We start from the raw sequence: 21,569 nt of genomic DNA on the forward strand, positions 1-21,569 counted from the left end.
TGGTGGCGACGGCGCGGCAAACGGTCACACATATGAGCCTTCTGCTGTTACGGCCTCGCACTGAGCCAAGTCTCCCAAGTTCAGGTTGAAGCAGTGCTTCAATCCTCTCAGAGGCGCTGCCTTGTTTTGACTTTTAGCCAAGAAATGTTTAGAATGTCAGCTGCTGTTATTAAATAGCTAACTAGCTAGCTAACTAGCTTATTGCCTACAGCCATCACCTTTAATACAACTGAATTTATCTAACAAAAGAACAGTTAAACCTTCATATACCAACAGTGGTTAATCCATATTTGTTGACAATATTTTTATCTTAATCAATAAAAACAATGAACCTGCATTTTAATGTAACGTTTAGTCCTTTGCTCCTCTTCCTTGGGAGCTAAATGTGAGCATTTTTCACCAGCTGATTAATTTACCAAGCCAGTGAGCTAAAGCTGGTAAAATCTGCCAGTGACTGGCATTTCCAGCTTGTCATCATTATTAGTGCGAGGAGCAGCTGTGTCCCGTGAATTATTATATGAAAAGCTTATCTAGAGTAAATAAGAGAAGTGGGACTTGGTAAATCACCCATTTGTTGCTTGTGAAACTCAGCAAGTTAAACAAGATGACATCACTGTTGTGAGTCTTTTATTTAGCTACTGTACAGTAACTGTTTCTGCAGCTTGCATTAGCATCACCTTATGACATTTGTAGTACAGATTTTGCTTGAAATGCAAGACTCTGCTCTTGCATTGTGTCCCTTAATAGATTTGCTTGTGTCAACCACCTGCCAGGCTGAGACACCAATGCAGACGTAGGTGTCGTAACCAACTTTTACTTCAGTGAATTAGTGAATCTCTGCATTTTTCATAGTGCGAAAAAGTGAACGCTGTAAGTTTATTGTCTTATTTCTTTCCTTCCTCATGAAGGAAACCTGGATGCTACGTGTCTGATCGCTAACAGGGTGCATGTGGTTTATGTGGGGTGGCCACCAATTTCTCACGTTCCACTAAACCCGGTGGGGGCCGTTATGAAAATTAATGCAATAGATCCATCCAGTGACGACCAGAACATTCCCCTTTTTTGGGGATATTCGAAATTGATTGAATCCCAGTGTGCACACAGATAAAAGAGCCGACTAAGCAGCAGGAGATAACCGTTAAAGCACGATTCGCTCTCTGGCATTTTGACATTCTCTGTGACAGATCTGACATTTATTCCCTTCCATTTGAACTTCTTTTATTCACATACTGACTTGCTCTGAAAATGCTTCGGCCTAGTAGGGTTCACATCTCCATGATCAGTGTGAAGATCGCTGTGTGCATTCGTGTGCGTTCTCGTGTGAGTGTGTGCACCGTGCATGTGCCTTTTTACTGTGTAATAAAACAGAATGTGTACGTTTGTCCTCATTCTGCGTACTGTACGTGTTTTAGTGCTATTATAGTATTATTATGTTGAAGAGCCGACGCCAAGGAGGCCTTAAAGCAAAGACCTGCCTGCTTTTCAACATTTAGGACTTTGGCGAAAAACAGCAGCAACAGAATAGGTTGATGCTTAGTGTATTTTGCCAGTGTTCCATTAAAAGGTACTTCGGCTTTTAAGACCTGTAAGCTCAATTAGATTACTGTCACTTTACGGCACCTTTACAGAATTCACATTTGAGGTTTGAGACAGATCACAAAATTGGCAGGGACCAACGGACTGAGTAATGACAGTTATATCGTAATAATGATGACGTGAGGCGAGAAGGTGAGAGTGGAGAGAGAATAACAGAAGCGCTAACCGATAGCATTAGCATGCCGATGCTAGCAAACCACCAACTAATTTATCACACGCTCGCCTTCTCGCCTCTCTGATCGTTATCATTTTGAAGTCTTCGGCTCTTCCATCCCTGCTGATAATGTGTTTTGTCTCAAAAAATATATTGGAAGTAATAGCCAGAGCTCTTTGTAAAAAGGAAATAAGAAAACACATGTGATTTGAAGTGAAGTGTTAAAATGACAGTCCCAGTAGTACTTTTGTTCCACACTGATGTCAAAACTGGCAGAAAAAGGCTTCCATTAAGACGACACAACAACATATAATTACACACTATGTACGAAATTCTGCACTTATACTGTCACTGTCGGGCTTCAGGCATCAAGGCGTCCATGCAATGCACATAATGACTTTGAAAAGACAATTTCCTCCCACTCAGACAGGAGACAAACACATTTCATCCTAATAGGACTTTTGACATTGTCCTGTAATGTCTTCGCCTCCCTTCACTTTTGACTAGAAAAAGGCGATGCCCAATAAAAAACAAACAATAAACAGAAACATTGTTCATATTATTAATCATATATCTATGTAATATCACATAAGCTGTTATTTACAGTAAGAGAGTTGCTGATTAATACTGTACATGTGCTGCAGCTGATGCGTCACAGCTGAATTTATGCCTGGAGGGAAGTACCTTTGGGCAAAGCTGGTCACTCACCCGTGGACCTGTGTGTGTTTACTTTCAATCAGGCCTCTGACAGATTAACACGCGCTAATCTTTCCATACGGGACCCAACGCTATCACATTATCAAATCATGTGAGTGTAGTGAGTGAAGCCGTGCTGCACAAATAACAGACCATCAGAGGCACCGGTTGTAAAATGCTTTTTCTTTTTAATCGAATCCAGAAACATCTGTTCCTATTGTCCCCATGTGGAATTTTAGCGATCATATTTGTGCTACACTAAGCGATGATGCTAAATATTACCCAGGGCAAACGCAGAACTATTTATTGAGGTGCAGCCTGACCCTTTCACATGAGTCCTGCAATTAGACTCGCTCTACAATCTTCATCGACCTCATTATAAAACATTGAACTTCAGAGAAGCAGTTTTTCATTAGCACAAGTTGAATGTTTTATTTAAGTCATTGTTGGGCTAGAGGTGCATTGTCAACCAGACCAGTGCAAACCATGGTAGAAATTCTTCTAACTCCAAATAGAGCTGTATTTATTTTAAAGCATTGTCGTCTATTGGTTAGTATTTTGTTTTATTATCTTTGTTGTCAATGGGCTCTGCACTGGATGAACAACAATAATGTTTCCCTTTCCTCTCCAATGCAAACATGGCAGCAGCTTTAACGCAAAGCGCCGCTTCCCTCGGCAGACGTCTGCGTATTTACCGAAGCGCTGCCCACCTTTGGCGCTGTTGTTTATCAGCGGCACCGGGTCACCACGGTGAAGAGCCAGCAGGATCACTGGAATAATTAAAGGTCAACAAGCGGTGCGAGAGATGAGGCCGATGTTAATGAGTCCTGCATGCCAGGAGAGGAGGCGGGAGAGAGGTGACAGGGGAAGCCAGCCTCTGTATGGTAAACATTTCCATACCTCCCGTCTCCGCTGGGCAGCGCACCTATTAAATATTGAAGATGCAATTATGCCGAAGCAGACGCGGGAACAGAGTCAGAGTGGGTTAAATCTGAAGAGTAGAAATCCACACACATGCACTCCGGCGTCCGTCACGGATGAGAGACAGTATTAACATCGTGATGTGACTCAGCAGTCGGCTGCTGAAGAACCTATTGAAAACACAGTCAAGTCTGCACCTACTCACGCCTACATGTGCACTGAATGTGAGACCAAATCAAATCAAGTGCAGAATCTGAAGGTGTGATGTTATACTGTACGGCTTTGTGATATAAGCAGCCCCTTATGACCCTGAGGTTAGATTATGTGGTCAAATATGACACATTTGCTGTTTAATGCTGCTGCAAATACAAATCAGATGTGATAACAGGTGCCAAGTAAAAGCAGGAAGTTACTGTCCGCTTCTCGTCCGTGCGTCTGCAGAACGCGTCCTGTTCCACCTGTATGTGCATGTACCTGGTGCGTTGTCTGTCTCACCGCCTCAGATTGTCTGTCTGCCTCACCTGCCTCCAGCACCCCGTAAGGGTCCCCGAGGGGTCCCTGTGTCCTGTCAGAGTGCCGCTGTGCTTGACTTTCATTAGCCAGTACCCCACAGGCTCTGTCGCGCGGCGTAAACACGTAAACACACCCCGGTGACACGCGGCCGAGCCCAAACCTGCCGCTCCCCACATTCACAGCAAAACGATGCTTTGTCTGGGTGACTGCCAGCAGCGGAAAACAATAGTGTTGTCACCATACCTGGAATTTAGAGAAGCAATAAAACCATCCACTGTGAGAAGAAAAAACTCCAAATCAGCTCTTTTTTGGACTAAACTGTATGGTTTTAATGGGGTTATGGGAGAGAGTGGACGTGCAGTGAAGGATGCGTGGCCTCCAGAAACGTGCTTGAGAAGTCTCGGTTTCACTGACTTTCTGTTTCTTTATATATTTTTTAATCCGCGCTCACACACTCAGTTGCATCTTTCTTTCTTTCCCTTTCATTCTCATGTTTCGCTGTTCATCCGTTCGTCCTGTTTTTTGCCTGGTGCGTGTGTGCGTGTGTGCGTGTTCATGCCGGCTGTGGTCTGTTCTATGGGGGCTCACGCTGTGGGGGGGGCGCGTAGGTTATGCATCCAGGAGGGCAATGCTCCAGCAGTTACACGGAGTCACTATGTACTCCCACGACGAGCACCACACCACCAGCCCCTACTGCTGGAGTGAGAGAGGTAAGGGCCACACACGCGCCGCCGTGCGTCTGACTGCTACACGTCCGTCCGTGCGTCCGTCTGTCAGTCAGTCAGTCAGTTTGTCAGTCCGTCCCGTCCTGTGGCCCCGGTCTCATCCGAAACGCGCCTGGAGGTGCTGCTGTGCAGCGTCATCTTCGTGGAAGTGTATGTTTTGCAGGCAGCCCACATTTTGGCAAACAGCACCCATCTGACGTTACGTAAAGTCTGCACTCTGTATAACATTTGGCTGAGAACCCAGCGCTGCACATCGCCTGACTCTGAATAATTCAGAAACGCAGCAATACAGAAATACTTTTATGATGGAGGCTTTAAGTACACAATGGAGGACCTGAATGGGCAGCACTCAGATAGACTTGAAGCAGTTTCTGTGTGTGTGTGTGTGTGTGTGTGTGTGTGTGTGTGTGTGTGTGTGTGTGTGTGTGTGTGTGTGTGTGTGTGTGTGTGTGTGTGTGTGTGTGTGTGCGCTCTAGGCTGTGATTTGGAATTATGTTTCTGTCCAGATGTCCTATTGTAATGTTTGATCACTTTGCTTCTCAGCGCTTCGCGATTTGTTCTAAGATTTTACATGACAACTTATATTTGTCTTCTAGTGTCTTCTTATTTCTGTCTTATTCTTATTTTCCTTTTCAACTGCTTCTCCTCACATGCAACCATCCGTTGTTCTTGGTCCTCATTTTCGTTCCCATTCCATAACTCTACATTCAACAACCTCTCTCTCTCTCTCTCTCTCTCTCTCTCTCTCTCTCTCCTCCCATCTCCCCGTCCCTCTCACGATGCTGCTTCGCGTCGTCTCTCCTCCCGCACGCCGCGCTTCCTGCAGAGAGCCGCGAGAACTCCTTCAGCCGCTCGCGCAGCTCCAGCGTCTCCAGCATCGACCGGGACACCAAAGAGGCCGTCACCACGCTGCAGTTCGGGGAGTCCTTTGCGCGCAAGAGCGACGCGCTGCCCACCCCGTGTCTGTGGGTGGGCACCAGCTTAGGCGTGGTCCTGGTCATCCCCATGTCTATTCCCACGGACCAGGAAGAGAGGATGGAGGAACCTGTCACCATTGGGCCCAGTGGTGAGTTGCACTCGCAAAGCTGAGCTGCTGCTCTCAAGGCAACATAAAACCGCTGTTAGACTTGTTAGCAACGGCAAATACATAATAAATCAAAAGTTTAGAAAAAAAAAGACATTAAGCTCCACTGCGTGAAATCACAACATGATCTTTTATTTAATCAGAATATCAGTAATATTTTGAAAATATTAGAAAAAGCCATAAAGCAAACCGTAAAGCCGTTCAGCTGTTTTGCCTGTTTTAATTCAGAGTACATGCTTTTGATTGAAGTGTTCTGCTCTCCCGCGGCTCTGGAGCCGCGCTCACAGGTTTTATGCTCCACGCGACAGATATAAAGCCTAATGTGATGTTTTTAGTGTTCGAACGTGCTCGATGAAAACAGAATAAATGGGCCGTACCCTATGTTCTATGGTCTTCAGGGCGAGGGGACGCTTCGAGCATTATCCTCTGGCTACGATCAAAGGGTCCACACTGTGTTTGAGCAGTGTTTAAACCTGCATCAGTGTTAATGATATTAGCAAGTGTAATTCACAGAACTAGTAATACAGAATGTAGAAAAGTAAAGATGATACAGTAGATAGAAGAAGAGGATGATGGGAAAAAGCAGGCCCAGCCACTGGACATCTCAGGGCTGGTTTAACTAATACTGGCTCCCAGCGGCTCATTTGTTTCCACTAAGAGACCATTTGTTGTCATGGAAAACTTATTCTGTACTCAAGAGCAAGAATCCGTGCAGACCGCGTTGCCTTGTTACCTCTCAAAGTCTCCCTCTCAGACTGGCAACGTCGGCCTCTCAGCAAAAGATAGAGGCATTTATGCATTTTAGTCAAACCTTTAGTGGAGATGAATGCGTTGCTCTCGGGTTTTGGCTCGCGCGCGGCCTCTTTGCAAATATTAGCCCGTCCCTGTGTGCCGTTCCCCATTCGACTGTGTTGACTCTGACCAAACACCCCCCAGGAGCGGTGCTGATGCTGAAGGGCTCGGTGTTGCGCTTCGGCTTCCTGGACTGCCTGGGCGCGCTCGTCCAGAGCCCCTACGAGGTCTGGAGGGACCCCAACGCCCCCGAGGACCCCGAGCGACCGCGGCGGCGCAAGCTGGTCCACTTCTCGCCGTCGTCCTCGCAGGACGCCTGCGGGGAGGGCCACCTGGCCGTGCTGTGCTCCGAGAGGCAGGCCAAAGTGTTCCTGATGCCGTCGCAGTCCTGCCTCTTCGTCCACAACATCACGGAGGCGTCGTTCGTGCTGCGGGCCGACGTGGTGTCCGTGTGCAACAGCGTGTGCCTCGCCTGCTTCTGCGCCAACGGACACGTCATGACGCTCAGGTCTGTGGAGCGGCGGCGCACATTTGCTTCCAGCGCGTCTTCGGGGCCCGAAACTCAAGCTGTGATGTTTTCAGCAGTTACTGAGTGTGTTAATAGAATTTTTTTTTTCTCCGCTGCTAAATTGTTGGATTTGATTCGAACAGTTTATCATTTGAGGTCTGAAATAATAGCTTTTAAGATTGGTTAAATGTAATAGTGGCCTTTTATATTCAGTGTTTCCTAATCATAGTGTGATTCATTTGAACACACTGTGAATAATGTTGGGTTCAAACACACCTGTGGACATGACGCTCTTCAGTGCAGATAATCAGCACACGTATTGTTCTGGTTTAATTATGATTGATGCGTTTTATTCATAGCTACACCTTGTACATTACAATGTATAGACATTGGACTAACACTGACGTACCTGTGATGTGTGTTGTGTGTTCTCCTGGTCCAGCTTGCCCAGTCTAAGACCGCTGATGGATGTCAATTACCTGCCTCTGACAGACATGCGTATTGCCAGAACCTTCTGCTTCACCAACGGTGGGCAGGCGTTGTACCTTAGCTCCCCCACCGAGATCCAGAGAATCACATACATCCAGGAGATGTGTGACAACCTGCAGGTCAGCGCTGCTTTTCCCTCTGCCTGCTCCGTGTGCGTGTTACATACCGAGGCCTGTCTGGTGTCGTGTCATGTGACCCATCATTTGTGCCTTTTAACATCATCATCAGGGCCGACTTCAGAAAAACCATCAGTGATGAAGCGAACCCGCAGGCGTTATTATCCCCAGTGTTAGTGAAGCCAAACCCAAGTTTAGGGAGAGGTGTCACATATTGTGTGGATGTGCTTTCACGCTGTGCATGTACGCTTTGTCTTATACATATTCAAGCTGGATTCTCACTAATAATGATAGACGGCGAGGACAGCTGGTAACACAACGTCGCCATACTGCCACCTACAGGCGAATGTTGGTTATTCAGGTTCTATCCACTGAGGTCACTGAGGAATCCACTGACAACAAGACAGTCATTTGTTTTAATCGCAAGAAATGAATTGCTTCAGTACATTTACCCATTCTTCAGTGATTTTACAAACATAATTACTGTAATAGTCAATAAGTTCCTCAATGAAGTAGTGCTTCATCTGTTTGTTTTTCTTCTATTCCTATTAATTGCAGGACATGCTGGGAGAGTTGTTTACACCTATAGAGACCCCAGAAGCCCAGAACAGAGGTTTTCTTAAGGGGTTCTTTGGAGGAAACGCCCATAACTTCGACAGAGAAGAGCTCTGTGTGTTGCTTTATTACTTCAGAGTGACATCATTTACACACAAGGCACTTCATTTATTTATTATGGTCATTTTCTTTTTTTTTAATATGTTGTTTACAGTTGGTGAGGCAGCAGCAGGGAAGGCTTCGCGGAGTCTGGCACAGCACATTCCGGGACAGGCGGGGGTGGAGGGCATGAAGGTTGCGGCTAGCGGAGCAGTGGGGGAACTGGCCCGGGCCCGCATTGCTCTGGATGAGAGAGGGCAAAGACTGGGGGAACTGGAGGAACGGACGGCCCTGATGATGACCAGCGCAGAGACCTTCTCCAAACACGCCCACGAGGTATAAATGCAAGCAAGAAACCGAAAAAATAAAAGATAAAAACATAAAAGATAGATAAAGAAAGATAAAGTTCCTTTCAGTTGATTTCTGTGATTTTTGTCTTTTTGTAGTTGATGTTAAAGTGTAAGGACAAGAAGTGGTACCAGTTCTAATGACAGGACCGAGGGCTGAGACCGCCCTTTAACCGCTGGAAGCTTTACGCCGGGACAGGGACTTTCACTCTGCAAAGAGAGCGACTGAAGAAGAGACTCAAGAGTGACTTTGTCGTTACGGCTCCTCGACTGGCTGTACAGTACGTACGGCACCGTCACATTGTTGAATAACAAGGACAGGTCAGTTCCTTGTCTGATCGTGCAGTAGTCAGAACAGAAGGAGGATGGCGGCGCCTGAAGGACTGAAGATGGAAGGAAATGTGAGGTGCTGGAGTGTGTGTGTGTGTGTGTGTGTGTGTGTGTGTGTGTGTGTGTGTGTGTGTGTGTGTGTGTGTGTGTGTGTGTGTGTGTGTGTGTGTGTGTGTGTTTGTTGGGTTTTTGGGCCTCACTGTGTAGATACTCACGTTATGATACCAAGAAGACATGCATGAAATACAAATGGATGACTATTACAAATATCCAACTGCCATATTAAAAAGCAGCATGCTACTTTAAGAGATACACAAATAAAAAGTTTTATTTAATGATGTAAGCCAACAACAGAAACTATGAAAAACTTTATATTTTTTGAAATATTGACATAAAAGCTATATATAAAAAGGGAAATATATACCTGCATTGCTATTAAGCCAAAACCTATGTTTCTTTAGCTTTTTTTTTGTTCTATTCAAAAGTTTTTTTTTTCTTATCACTTAACACAGTATTAAATGCACATAATTATCTTTCTCTACACACATAATGAAGCTAAAACGTATTACAACATACTCTGGGCTGCACAGTGCAAACACAAATCCATAATATTTATACTCAAATCACACAGATTTAGTTTTACTTTTTGGCTGCTGCTACTTACAAAATTAACAATTGATGATGAGGACGATCAATTCTCCCCCCAAATATAAAGAAAACAGATTGCTACAAGACGTTTGGAAAGGAAAGAGCATATTTTGACACAGTGTGGTTTTATCTATAGTATGACACAATATACTATTCATGTGCCATAAAAAGAAAGATGTGTAAATTAATGAAGAACTAATTGATTGTCGGTTGTCATAAATTCAGGTGAGCTAAAGTACCTGGAGTTAGTCATAGAGGGCATTTATGAACAAATAAGTTTGTTTTATTCTGAAAAAATACATAAATTAGAGTGTTCTTTTATTTTTTCATGGTTGTCTGTTCACTATTCCAGTTTCTAGCTGCCTTTGTCAGATGTTCCGGTTTAGCGAACCGCTGCATTGCGTGTGTGAGTGAGGAAGGGAGAGCTCCGGGCGTCCAACTGGACTCTCTCTCTCCGCCAGAAGCAATCAGAAACGAATGACAGCCCCTCGTCTCTTTCCGCCTCAGTCCTTTTGAAAGCTGTGCATTTTCAGCATTAAACTGGAGCAGTTCTCTTTTCATGATCGCAGAGGATACGTTTCACTTGTTTGTCACCGTCTCTGTGGTGAGAATAACGAGGAATTGGAGTTACGTCCATTTGAAAATTGTGTGAGTCAATTACCAGTGAAGGTTTTAATCAGTAGGTATTTTTCCAGTGGTGTTCAGATGTTGAGTCAGTGAAGAAACTTATGTACATGTGTAAAACATTTGCAACAATTTCAGCTGAGGGCATATGTGTTAATTATTTCTTTTTTTTTTGTTCAATATCGTTCTTGATGACTATGATATCCTCCTGTATTTGATGGTGATGGCCTCTCAACTGAAGGCTCTTGTATGTTAAAAACAACAAAATGTTTCATGATACATGGTTGTGTATCATATTGTGATTGTGTTGTACATGTCGATGGATAGCCACATGACACGGGCAAACAGTATTAACTGAGGAGGATATTTTGTACTAGTGTATTTGTCTGTATTTTTAATTACCATGAAAACCAATCAGGATTATCGACATCCATTTCTAACACGTCAGGCCTTCATGCACACACGTTTACTGATGTAACGCAATTTTGATGTCAGTACCACAAAAAAATATGCACAGCAACACACAAAAACATACTAAGGCTAAAAGATAATAGAACTGAGTCTTGATTGGTTGTCATTTCTGCCTACTTCCTGTCAGGCTGTGACACATTGCTGAGAGATACCACGTTGAACCCGCTCAAATCCACGCAGTTATTTGTCCATTTGAAGAATGACACGTGATTGAATTCAACGGCATAAACCTGACATACTGTAAGTTTCTCTTCTATCTCTGTATCGTCAGTGAGATTTGTGTTCAGTGCAGTTCTGTCAGTGGCAGAGAAAACGCACACGTAGTCACACGTACACAAACAAATCTACAAGAAAATACAAAAAAAAATCTGACTTCTACTGACAGGGTGTTTTGTTAGTATGTTTTTGTTTTTTATATTAACTGTACAGTTCAATCTTGAGAGAAAGGTGAAACAAACCAACAAAAAAACATTAAAAGATAAAGACATTCTTGGGATATTTTTCTCTGTATATGTTGTACCTGTTACTGCTGGTACTGTATCTGGTATTCTGGCTCTGTCTAAATCACTGGAACTCTGTAGTTCTTCACAACGTAGTATCCTGAAAAGGCATTTCTCTGGTTTTCTCAATGATGGCAGCAAAGTTTGTCTTATTTAAATGGATTCTACCACTTTTTGTTCTTCTTGATATTATACTAGTGTAATAGAAATTACTTGACAAAAAAAGAACTGAAAACATGTTGATGCAAAAGCAAACCGAAATAAACATTGGTTGATGTACACATTTGCAAGTTTTGATTCACTGGCTACTAACCGAAACAATCAGATTTTTATTTATTTATTAAACTCTTGTGAGCTTCCTCACATAAAACAAGCAGGCTTGGGATTGCAGAATGTTTGTAACATTAATATGTCGTCAGTTACCCTTTACTCTTGGAGCGAATCATCTGATTGATAATCTGAGTAGCACAGTCAGCAAGTTATCTCATTAAAATGCATGTCTCTGCAATAATCTATCTCCCTATCTCCCTACATTTCATGTATTATTTGTAATAACACATTACTCATAAAGCTTGTAACATTTACAGCAGTACACCTACTTGTATTGAAATGTGGTACTCCTATGTTATTTATGACTACAGTCTTCAATACATCTATAATTGTCGAACATTACTTTTACAGTTTGCAGAATCTGCAATATTGTTTTTAAAAAAATGCCGCTAATCAAGCTACTACTACAAGCCAATACGCATTCCTACCCATCTACCTGGGTGTAACACTATATGGGCTGTGCTTTCAATACTTCTGGATTTCTCTCCAATCAGCTTTTTACTTTGGCTCCCTCTGCAATTGAGCCAATCAGATCCAGAGCTAGTTGAGCGACAACGAATCAGATCTATGCATGTGCGTTTTATCCCCGCCTGTTGCTCGTGTACAAGGAAAATTCTTGGACTGAGGAATTTGCGAATAGCGCTGGCTAACGGCAATTTATAACATGAGTTTATGCGAAGCTCGTGTTAACAACTGCGAAAAATGCCACGTCTGAACAATGCTCCAACAAACGGAACAAGCTAATATGCGGACATTAGCCGCAGATGCCGAGTAAACGCTGTTTGGACGAACAATGGCAGGTTTGAGTGGAGCTGTGTGCGAGAAGTGACGAGTCTCTCATTAACAATAGGCAGACAGAACTAACCATGTTTCTCCGAGCGCCTTCGTGGCTGCTGCTTTTCTATCTGGATGTGATCACACATGTTCTCCCCGGGGCTCAAGCGGCCTCCGCACCCAGTGCTGCCCTAACTTTAGTCTGGGGCCCCGGGCTGGAGCCGGACATCGTCCTCCCAGCCCGGTTCTTTTACATCCAGGCGGTGGACAGCTCTGGGAAAAAGTAAGTAACTCTGCCCCACAGGCTTTGGCATAGCTAGAAGTAGCATTAGCATTAATCAGGATTTAGCTCAAATTCATATTTGCTGATTTGCTGAACTCTCGACAACTAGTTTGTTGGTATATTTATAATAATATTTACACTCTGTACAATTATTGTATAGTATACAATACAGTAGTTACAGTGTGACATGATGTATGGGTATTGGTGGTAGGTACTCTGTTACTAAGCAGCATTTTGTGAGGATAGATTATAAATTCTCGCTTTCATTTCAAATTACTGCAGTTATATGATGTTAACATGGAAAGTCCTTCGTTCTTACCCAAACAGCTGACAACAGGAGCATATTTTCTGTATTCTGTCACTCCCAGTTTAACAAAGTCACCGGGTGAGAAGACCTTTGATGTGAAGATCGACTCGCCAGTGGAGCGGTTCACCAGAATTTGGATCCAGGTACTGGATCGCAAGGACGGGTCGTTCCTGGTTCGCTACAGAATGTACGCCACCTACAGGGACCTCCACGTTCACATTCTGCTCAGGGACAAGCATGTGGCCAAGTCACCGTACATTCTGAAAGGTACAACACAACCCAAGACACTTTGGATGTGCAGTATGTTTTTCTGGATCTGGTTTATGACACGTATTCGCTAGAAGGATGTGAATGATTCTTCTTTCTTTTTTTTTTTTTGCCCGTGAAGGACATGTGTACCATGAGGGCTGTGACTGTCCTCAGCCCAGTGGTTCTGAGTGGGAGGCCCACATGCATTGCCCTCAGTCATTTCCACAGATAGACTCGGACTTATCTCTTTTTACTAGTGTCGACCTGGATCGTAATGCTAAGGAGATTCCTCAACGCTTTGGACAGAGGCAAAGTCTCTGCCATTATACCATCGTAGACAACAAGGTACATCACCTTCAACACAAGCGTTCTGGGCTGTGATTTGGAACTATGTTTCTGTCCAGATGTCCTATTGTAATGTTTGATCACTTTGCTTCTCAGCACGTGTGTGTGATGCCCGTCAAAATGGTAACACGTTTGCTCTTGTTTTGTAGGTGTATGTTAAAACATTTGGGGAACATGTGGGTTTTAGAATCTTTATGGATGCCCTCCTCCTTTCACTCACAAGAAAGGTAAGATTTTGTTAAATATGTGTTCTCATGTTCTGCCTATTGAAGCATGTGTACCTGGTGGGTAAACATGCTGTGAACAATAATTTTGCCTTCCTTTTATTTACCAGGTTAAGCTCCCAGATATGGAGTTTTTTGTTAATTTGGGTGACTGGCCATTGGAGAAGAGGAAACCCAGTGAAAAGAATCATCCTATCTTTTCGTGGTGTGGCTCGAACAACACCAGAGACATTGTCATGCCCACTTATGACCTCACCGAATCGGTTCTGGAGACAATGGGAAGGTGAGGCTCCATAACACCATTACATAAAGTTAAGCAGGCCTAGGTAGTATAATGTTCCAGTTACAGTACAGACAGACTTTCCAAGGGCCTCAACCTAAATGTGCTGCTGAGATGCTGTCTGATGCTTACCTTTCACACATGTATTCAATGCACCAGATCTGTCACTGAACCTTGTGGCCGTTAATTGAACAGAGTCAGCCTGGACATGATGTCAGTTCAGGCCAACACGGGGCCACCGTGGTCCGAGAAGAACGCTACAGCCTTCTGGAGGGGACGGGACAGTCGCCAGGAGCGACTAGACCTGGTCAAGCTGTCACGAGCTCACCCCAACACGATAGATGCCGCTTTCACCAACTTCTTCTTTTTCAAACACGACGAGAGCCTGTATGGGCCGCTGGTCAAACATGTCTCCTTCTTTGACTTTTTCAAGGTAAGCACTTCTTTATAGCTGTGAAATGAAAACGTTATTGAGCGAAGTCGAATGGTAACTTTATAATCTATTACATATAATATTGGTTATAGATACTAACATTTATAATAGTTATAAGAAATGTATGTAATATAAAATAGTGCCATAGAATATGTAATATAAAATTGGGCTTAACTTTGAATTCTGCAACTATTTAAAATTTTGAGCAAACTGTTTTAAAACCATAGGAAAACATTTCTAGTCAGTGCCGCCAGACAAACAGTGTGTACGGAGGAATGTAGTAACAGGCTAAAGACAGAAATATTTGTCTGGGGATGATGGAGCACACTACTCCTCACAGGCAAGTGAAAACGGGTTGCCAGAAAACACGCCTCCTGGGAACCCCCATGTGTAGTAGCTTTGTGTCTGCGGGAGGTGTAAAATACCACATCTAAGTGTTAGGTTAATAGGCAGATTAATCTAAATCTATGGTAAGAAATGATGCCTCAGTTCATGAAGTTCATCCACTGAATTTGTAAAACCGGCAACATTTTATCATATCCTACATAGATCTTGAAAGATGTCTGCTCCTTTTTTGTTTTGATTGCATGTCCACCACCAGTACAAGTACCAGATCAACATCGACGGCACTGTGGCGGCGTATCGACTGCCCTACCTGTTGGCAGGGGACAGTGTGGTCTTTAAGCAGGATTCTGCCTACTACGAGCACTTTTACAATGAGCTCCGCGCGTGGGAGCACTACATCCCAATAAGAGCAGACCTGGGGGACCTGCTGGAAAAGGTCCAGTGGGCTCGCGACCACGATGGAGAGGTGACGCAAATGAACAATGTCCATCCCAATTAGTATAATTTTGGTGACTAAAACATGTTTTTCTATCAGTTATAAAATAATACAGACTGGTGATTCTTTTCTTATTCTTTCAGGCCAAGAAAATTGCACTGGCGGGTCAGCAGTTTGCCCGCAACCACCTCATGGGAGACAACATATTTTGTTACTATTACCAACTTTTCAAGGTAAAAATCAAGGAACTGCAGGTAGTATTCAATAGTACTATGAGGACATACTGTAATGTCCAGTTGCCGTGTCTGACAGGGATCAGTCTGTTGCACTGGTTCTCTAGTTTATTATTTATCTTATTATAAATACAATGGTTTTCAGTCATTTTCAATTATCAGGATGCACCACCCCTGCAATATTATTTTATCTGTGTTTAATGCTGTTCTTGTAGGGGTATGCCAAACTCCAGGTCAGTGAGCCCGTGGTTCGTAAGGGCATGGAGCTTGTGGAGCAGCCCACTGATGACCTGTTTCCATGTTCCTGCCACAGGTCGAGGGTAAGGAATGACATGAGGTTGCTTTTGACTGTGACTTTATTACTGTTTCAGCTCCCTCCTGCAAATAGACTTACATGATCACCATCATAACTTCACATTGCCACCCAGCTGATGGAGACTCACATACTAGTACACCCTGTAAACAGCCTGGACCTCAATTAATTTGTTTCTCTTGAAGGTGTTGAATGTTATCCTGATAACCTGATAACAAATTAACTAAATAGAATTAAGACATGAGTCATTATATTATAGTGTTTTCCTTCATGGTATTCATGTTTAAACTACAGGCACGCTCTGGGTTGTGTCTCCCTCTGGTGGGTGAAATGTGTCACTGCACGTATAATACTCCTATTTGATACCCTGCTGCGTAATACATCTTGCAGGAAAGCTGACAGCACAAATTCTGATTCTAACCTGTTATTCGTGTTTTTTTTTCAGACAAAGGATGAGCTTTGATTGACTCGTCATCCATATACAAAAGAGTCTTTCATTACAAGTGCCAAAAGTGCCAAAAAACGTTGAATGAATAAATTGGATGTCATGTTCAAAATAAATGTATTTTTTGTATGACAGGAATCATATGACTATGTTCCCTCTTCTGTTATGCTTACAAATACAATCAGCACAACTCACACAGAAAATATGAATGTCTAGTTTATTTGACTGAGGTTAAAGCCATAGTTGCAAGTATCTTTACCTTCAGACTAGTGTAGGTTACAATATTTTTCTCAGATTCATATTAAAACTAACGTAATGCTGTTGTGGGTGCCATAACAGCCCCTCGCCGCTAGATGTCACTGTAATAAAGTAATGCAGTTCCTAAGTATTGAATGTCCAGAGAAGAAAACGTCTTGCAATGGATAGGTTTGAAGAGGTAAATAAAGCCACTGAAAAAATACGTGCACATTTTAAATATATAACCGGAGCCAAAGTAAGTGTTAATATAATAACGAGTACAATAAACGGTGTTTTGTACACTTTGTGACGATGTAAAAAGTTCAGGTAACTGATCAGATACATCACCTGATGTCCCATTGTGCACCCAAACTTAGCTAATTAAGCTAACAGCTAGCTTAGTAAACCCCGCTGAACTTCACTGTTACTTCACTTTTTGCCTTTCAATAACGGTAAGAAATGCGAGTTCGTATAAAATAACGTTCGTTGACTTGTAGGACACTGTGAAGGTACCGTTCGGGAGGAAACACCTGGATGCTGTGCTGTGTGTTCCTGCCTCTGTGACAGATGTGCACACTGCCGTCATCCTCACACACGGAGCTGGTGGAGACATGAACTTCAAACATCTGGTTTCTCTGGCACACGCTCTGGCATCCGGTGGCTTCCTGTGTCTGCGCTTCACATGCAAAGGTTTAAACTTGGCATATAGAGTGAAAGCCTACCGGGCTGTGTGGGTAAGCATCGCCATGTTGTCAGTTACACTCATGGGGTCTGTGCACTCATCTGTGCTTGCAATTAGAAATGCCTTCACGCGTGTTTACCCTCTAGGATTATCTGAAATCACTGGAGAAGATTAACATAAACCAAATATATGTTGGAGGTAAGTGCCCATAGTTCACTTACAGTGTGTAACTACCAGCCACATCTCCAAATGCTTACACAACCCAACCACATCTGTGTCCACAGGCAGGTCGATGGGTAGCCGTGCTGCTGCAGCTTTAGCTAGGCAGCTGGTTGATCAGATGGACGATTTACTGCAAGGTGTCATCTGCCTGTCCTTCCCCCTGCACCCACCAGGACAGACACATGCCCATAAGCAGCGCAGTGAAGATCTCAGGGGGCTGCCTGAACATGTGTCTGTACTGTTTTTGTCAGGCACCGAGGACAACATGTGTGACCGAGTGAGGAGTGGTCAGGGCTCTTTTTATTTTCATACATTTTTATTGACATAAAAGAACGTTTACTTCTTGTCTCTATTCAGGTTCTCTTTGCTGAGATGCTGAAAGAAGTAAAAGCTAAAGTTGATGTTTTCTGGCTACAAGGAGGAAGCCATGGACTAACAGTGAAGGGAAGGTCAGAAGAGTCTGTGCTGCATGAAGTGAACTTGCAAGTCATTGCCTGGATGAGCAAGCAAGATGGGTAGATTATAATGCCAGATGCTTTTATTTTATTTGTTTTGTTAAACTTTTTGAATAAAGGATATTTTTTACCAGAAAGGCAGAATTGTGCCATTGCTTTTTTCAAGACATGTTTGACAGATTAAGAACTACACAACAGACATTTAATTTGTAATGGTTAGTTTTTAAACTCTAAACATGTACACATAGAATTAAGTTATGGCTGTAGTTTCTCTACATAATCTAGATCTCCTAAATAAAACAAACTCGCATCAGGAGTCAGAAGAGTACAACTGATGACGTATCGGGCAAATAGTGGGCACTGTCCCTTTAACACGAGGTGTGACGTTTCTGTGGTCAAATGCGATTGGCTGATTCACTTCCGTGTTTCTGGTTTACAGGGACGCGTCGGCGTCATGGCAGGAGAGCCGTGGAACAGAGTAAACATCCCTTTCCCCGGTGCTCTTTCCAGTGTTCGTATACATTTTAGCAAGAAAACAGGTATGATGCATATATCTGACGATACAAGTTACATATCTTTGTTTGTGACGTAATGCGTGGCGTAAACAGAGCGCCACATGTGCGTTAGTGCCAACCCACGTGGGGATGGGGACATGGACTCAAGTTAAAGATGAGCTAAGGAGAGTTTAGATGTCTTTGCTATTTTTGCAGGTGCAAATGTTAAAGCCCTGCTGGTGGAAAGCACGAATGTCCTTAAAATAATCAACAGCGAGCTTCTCCAAACGGAGGTCAGGGTTCTCTACCAGCTGCTGTACAACCTCGAGAACAGCTTCAGAGGAAACAAGACGTTCAAGTGCTTGCAACAGGTGAGTGTTCTTACCATGTACAGTGTTAGCTCCATGTCAGTACTATATTGGCACACACAGAGCTGGTTTATGCATTTATTATTCTTCTGGTCTGACAGAACTGTGATTTTTAAGCTTTACTGTTGTTTTATTTCTCAAAGGTTGAACAATGTATAAACAGGCTGAAGAACATGAAGCTTGATGTTGCTCTTCAGGACCTGACTGATCTGTGTCCTAATGAGATACAGAGGTAAGTGGTACTGGCTCAGAGTAATGTTCACATCCAACTGGATGCGGCTGGTGTGGGAATAAAGTAGTCTTATTGAGGAAGGTGGGGAAGGACACAAATGGGCAGCAATTAATTTAAAATATCCAGAATAATTAATAGCCGTGAAATAGTTTTGTGCATTACTATCAGATCAACTCAACTGTAGTATACATTTATTTAATCTATTTTTTTTTCTAGAGGTGTAAGTTTGAAGACTGGTAACTGTGGCGTTCCCAGTCAACCCATGTTGGAGTGGCTGGGTCTCAAGTTGCTAGGAGCTGCCCAGCTCATGAGCTGCACACTAACTCGCTGCAGCAGAGCTTTTATGTATCCTTTCTCTTTGTTGCTCTGTTTGAAGACAATAATCCTAAAGACTCATGTAATGGAACTTTCTGAAGCTCATATGTGATCTTGTCAATGTAAAAATGTCTTGATTCCAGCTTGGAGCTGTTGGTGCTCTTGATTTTCCCTTAACAAGAATTAATATTTTAGTTTCACGAAGCAGCAGTTGAACTTGGAGGAGTTTGTAGTCTTGAATATGGTGATAATTGGAATGGTCAGTCGTCTCTGGTGAGGGCTTTTCAACATTTTTCCAGTTGGCAGAATTAGTGTGAACACTGCATTTTATAACATTATCTTGGCTTAAAATTGCATTTTAACGTGTTTGTTTGGCCTCTGTGGTTTAAACCCATCTGTCTTTGCCCTGCATTAGGGTAATTTGCCGAGGCATACTCATCAGTCTGCCCCCCCTGTACAAGCAGCTCCTGGTACTGCTCAGAGAAGTAGCCCATGCCCAACCAATGCCGTACCTCACAGACTTCTCCCTTCCAGCGGACATGACCCAATTCTTTCCCCCCTCTGACATTTTGTATTTAAAAAAACAATCAAAGCAGGATTCCCGTGCCAAACGCTCCAAGGAAACAACAGTCAACCAGGGGCATGCAAGGAATACAAAAGAAGACCTGGGTGTTGCTCTCAAAAGAGGTGTGAAACTTGATGTTTAGATGATACAGCCTTGGATGATATGCAGCCCTGTATTGTTAATTCACTCTTGATTTATACACTCGTTACTCTATCAGTTATTGTTAAAACAGTAGTTACAGAACTTCTTTCTTTTTTTTCCAGATATAGTTGTTTATGCTGACACAAAGCCTTTACTTGAGGTGATCAGGCACCTAAGAGAGGTATGTGACTAAAACAGTTATGAAATATCTGTTGCATTAAAATCGCATTCAATTACCATGTGTTGTCATTCAATACACCCGTTCTTGTGATTTCATAGGCACCCAAGGGCAAAGACCTTTCACAGGAAACAAAGGCTGCCAAGAAAAAACAGAAGTTCAGGAAACAACTGAGGGATGCAACTACTTTTACAGATATGGCAAAACATCTGGAGGAAATGATCCTCTGGTGTAAATCTGAAAACATGGGGAAAGAGAAATGCTTTCTAACCTTCCTGCGTTTGAAGTGCCAGAAGCTAAAATCTCTAGAGGCATCAGGTTACAAGTAAGAGTCACACTACACAACATAAAGTAAAATACTTACCCTAGTGTGCTGTTGTTATATCGATTGCTCATTATTTGATTTCATCAGCATTCAGAGGAAGTTACAGACCTTCAGAAAGGAAGCTTGCTGGGCCTCATCTCCTCAAGGATCAATGCCAAAAACCTGCTGTTTTTCAGCCGCCGTGAGGAGAAATGCTCATCTGAGAACCAGATTACATTCACTCAGAAGTCAATTTAAGTCTTCATTATTTAAAAAGAACTCCCGCAAGAGGCGGCAGAGGAGGACACATTTGTCTGGAGTGTCAGAGGACTGTCCAAGAAGCAGGACTACACATGAACCATCCCCTCAGAACACCGAGTCTGATGGCTATGATGACATTGATGATATATTTTCTTCTATTTCTTTGTGACATTTTGTAAATTAGAAACACAATGCAACACAGTGACAGATTTTGAAAGAAACATGGCTGAAAATTGATTTTCAAATGATAAATAGCACCTGAAAACTGCTGCTGTATCAATAAGCTTTAGTGACTCACAGTGGTGTGGTGTAGAGTCAATTTGCACAGTTGCCAACACAAAACACCACAGCAGTGATTGATGCTGACTGAAAAACCTCAACTGTTAATGATAAGAGTTAAAAGGTTTTTTTCTTCTTACGTTGAGATCAGAATAAACAATTATATGAGGCAAAAGGTATTGTGATTCTAACTCTTATAGAACCACACTTTGGATAACAGTGTTTAACTTGCACAAGTTGTTGTGAAATTAAAAAAAAAGCAAGAAAGCTGATTGTGCAGCTTTCTGTTGTAGAAGTGTTGCACCTGTGGTGGAAATTTCACATAAAGAGGCAAATAAGAGAGTTGTCTTTTTTTGTCATTTATTATAAAAATATAGGAAAATAAAAATAATGGGCAAAGCAAATCAAAAACATGGGTGTTGATCGTGCACATCAACAAACCAAAAACCAGCCAGGGAGATCAGTGCACACACCACGAAGGTGTGATTAAAAGAGCCCACAATCCTCAAGTTGCTTCTGCCTTTTAACTTCTGGGTCTGACTACGGTGGGACGTCTGTGTAGCCCAATCAGACTGCATGCAGCATCTCATCACTGTTGCCGTGTGTGTGGCGATGTTTACATTCTCACACCTGCATCCCTGGCGTCTGACTATCAGAGAGGACGGTCTCAA

The 21,569-nt window shown here is 43.0% G+C and overlaps 3 protein-coding genes across 16 annotated transcripts in view; all 3 read left to right on the forward strand.

Annotated features, from left to right (window-relative positions):
* The window catches only part of stxbp5l (syntaxin binding protein 5L), a 71,803-nt gene extending 60,356 nt beyond the window's left edge, over positions 1-11,447 (forward strand). For 7 of the 13 annotated variants that reach the window (XM_029137460.3, XM_029137461.3, XM_029137464.3 and 4 more), the window contains 7 exons: positions 4,489-4,590; positions 5,432-5,671; positions 6,626-6,989; positions 7,432-7,597; positions 8,153-8,264; positions 8,364-8,584; positions 8,695-11,447. In XM_029137460.3, coding sequence (XP_028993293.1) covers positions 4,489-4,590; positions 5,432-5,671; positions 6,626-6,989; positions 7,432-7,597; positions 8,153-8,264; positions 8,364-8,584; positions 8,695-8,736 — 1,247 coding nt within the window. In that variant the 3' untranslated portion in view covers positions 8,737-11,447. The remainder of the gene's footprint in view (positions 1-4,488; positions 4,591-5,431; positions 5,672-6,625; positions 6,990-7,431; positions 7,598-8,152; positions 8,265-8,363; positions 8,585-8,694) is intronic. The other 6 variants (XM_029137463.3, XM_029137467.3, XM_029137470.3 and 3 more) reach the window with 1 other exon arrangement.
* A 638-nt stretch (positions 11,448-12,085) lies between these two features.
* Positions 12,086-16,303, forward strand: poglut2 (protein O-glucosyltransferase 2). Its single transcript, XM_029137472.3, has 10 exons — positions 12,086-12,555; positions 12,924-13,129; positions 13,251-13,456; positions 13,606-13,683; positions 13,791-13,963; positions 14,156-14,393; positions 14,995-15,204; positions 15,318-15,407; positions 15,623-15,727; positions 16,166-16,303. Exons 1-10 carry the CDS (start codon positions 12,365-12,367, stop codon positions 16,181-16,183), a joined length of 1,515 nt encoding a protein of 504 aa, XP_028993305.1. The 5' UTR covers positions 12,086-12,364; the 3' UTR covers positions 16,184-16,303.
* A 114-nt stretch (positions 16,304-16,417) lies between these two features.
* nepro (nucleolus and neural progenitor protein) lies at positions 16,418-21,238 on the forward strand. Of its 2 annotated transcripts, XM_029137473.2 has the most exons (10): positions 17,682-17,821; positions 18,201-18,300; positions 18,472-18,626; positions 18,767-18,855; positions 19,072-19,200; positions 19,366-19,443; positions 19,586-19,857; positions 19,999-20,057; positions 20,156-20,379; positions 20,467-21,238. In XM_029137473.2, the coding sequence occupies exons 2-10, from the start codon at positions 18,216-18,218 to the stop codon at positions 20,786-20,788; spliced, it is 1,413 nt and encodes a 470-aa protein (XP_028993306.1). In that variant the 5' UTR covers positions 17,682-17,821; positions 18,201-18,215; the 3' UTR covers positions 20,789-21,238. The 2 variants fall into 2 exon arrangements, 1 of the variants encoding a protein (XP_028993306.1); XR_008693347.1 differs by lacking the exons at positions 18,767-18,855; positions 19,072-19,200; positions 19,366-19,443; ... (2 more) ...; positions 20,156-20,379; positions 20,467-21,238 and adding exons at positions 16,418-16,601; positions 16,900-17,136; positions 17,231-17,282; positions 17,369-17,583 and having other exon boundaries at positions 17,664-17,821; positions 18,472-18,609.
* The last annotated feature ends 331 nt before the right edge of the window (positions 21,239-21,569 follow it).

The sequence above is a fragment of the Betta splendens genome, chromosome 21 (assembly GCF_900634795.4).
Source record: "Betta splendens chromosome 21, fBetSpl5.4, whole genome shotgun sequence".
NCBI lineage: Eukaryota > Metazoa > Chordata > Actinopteri > Anabantiformes > Osphronemidae > Betta > Betta splendens.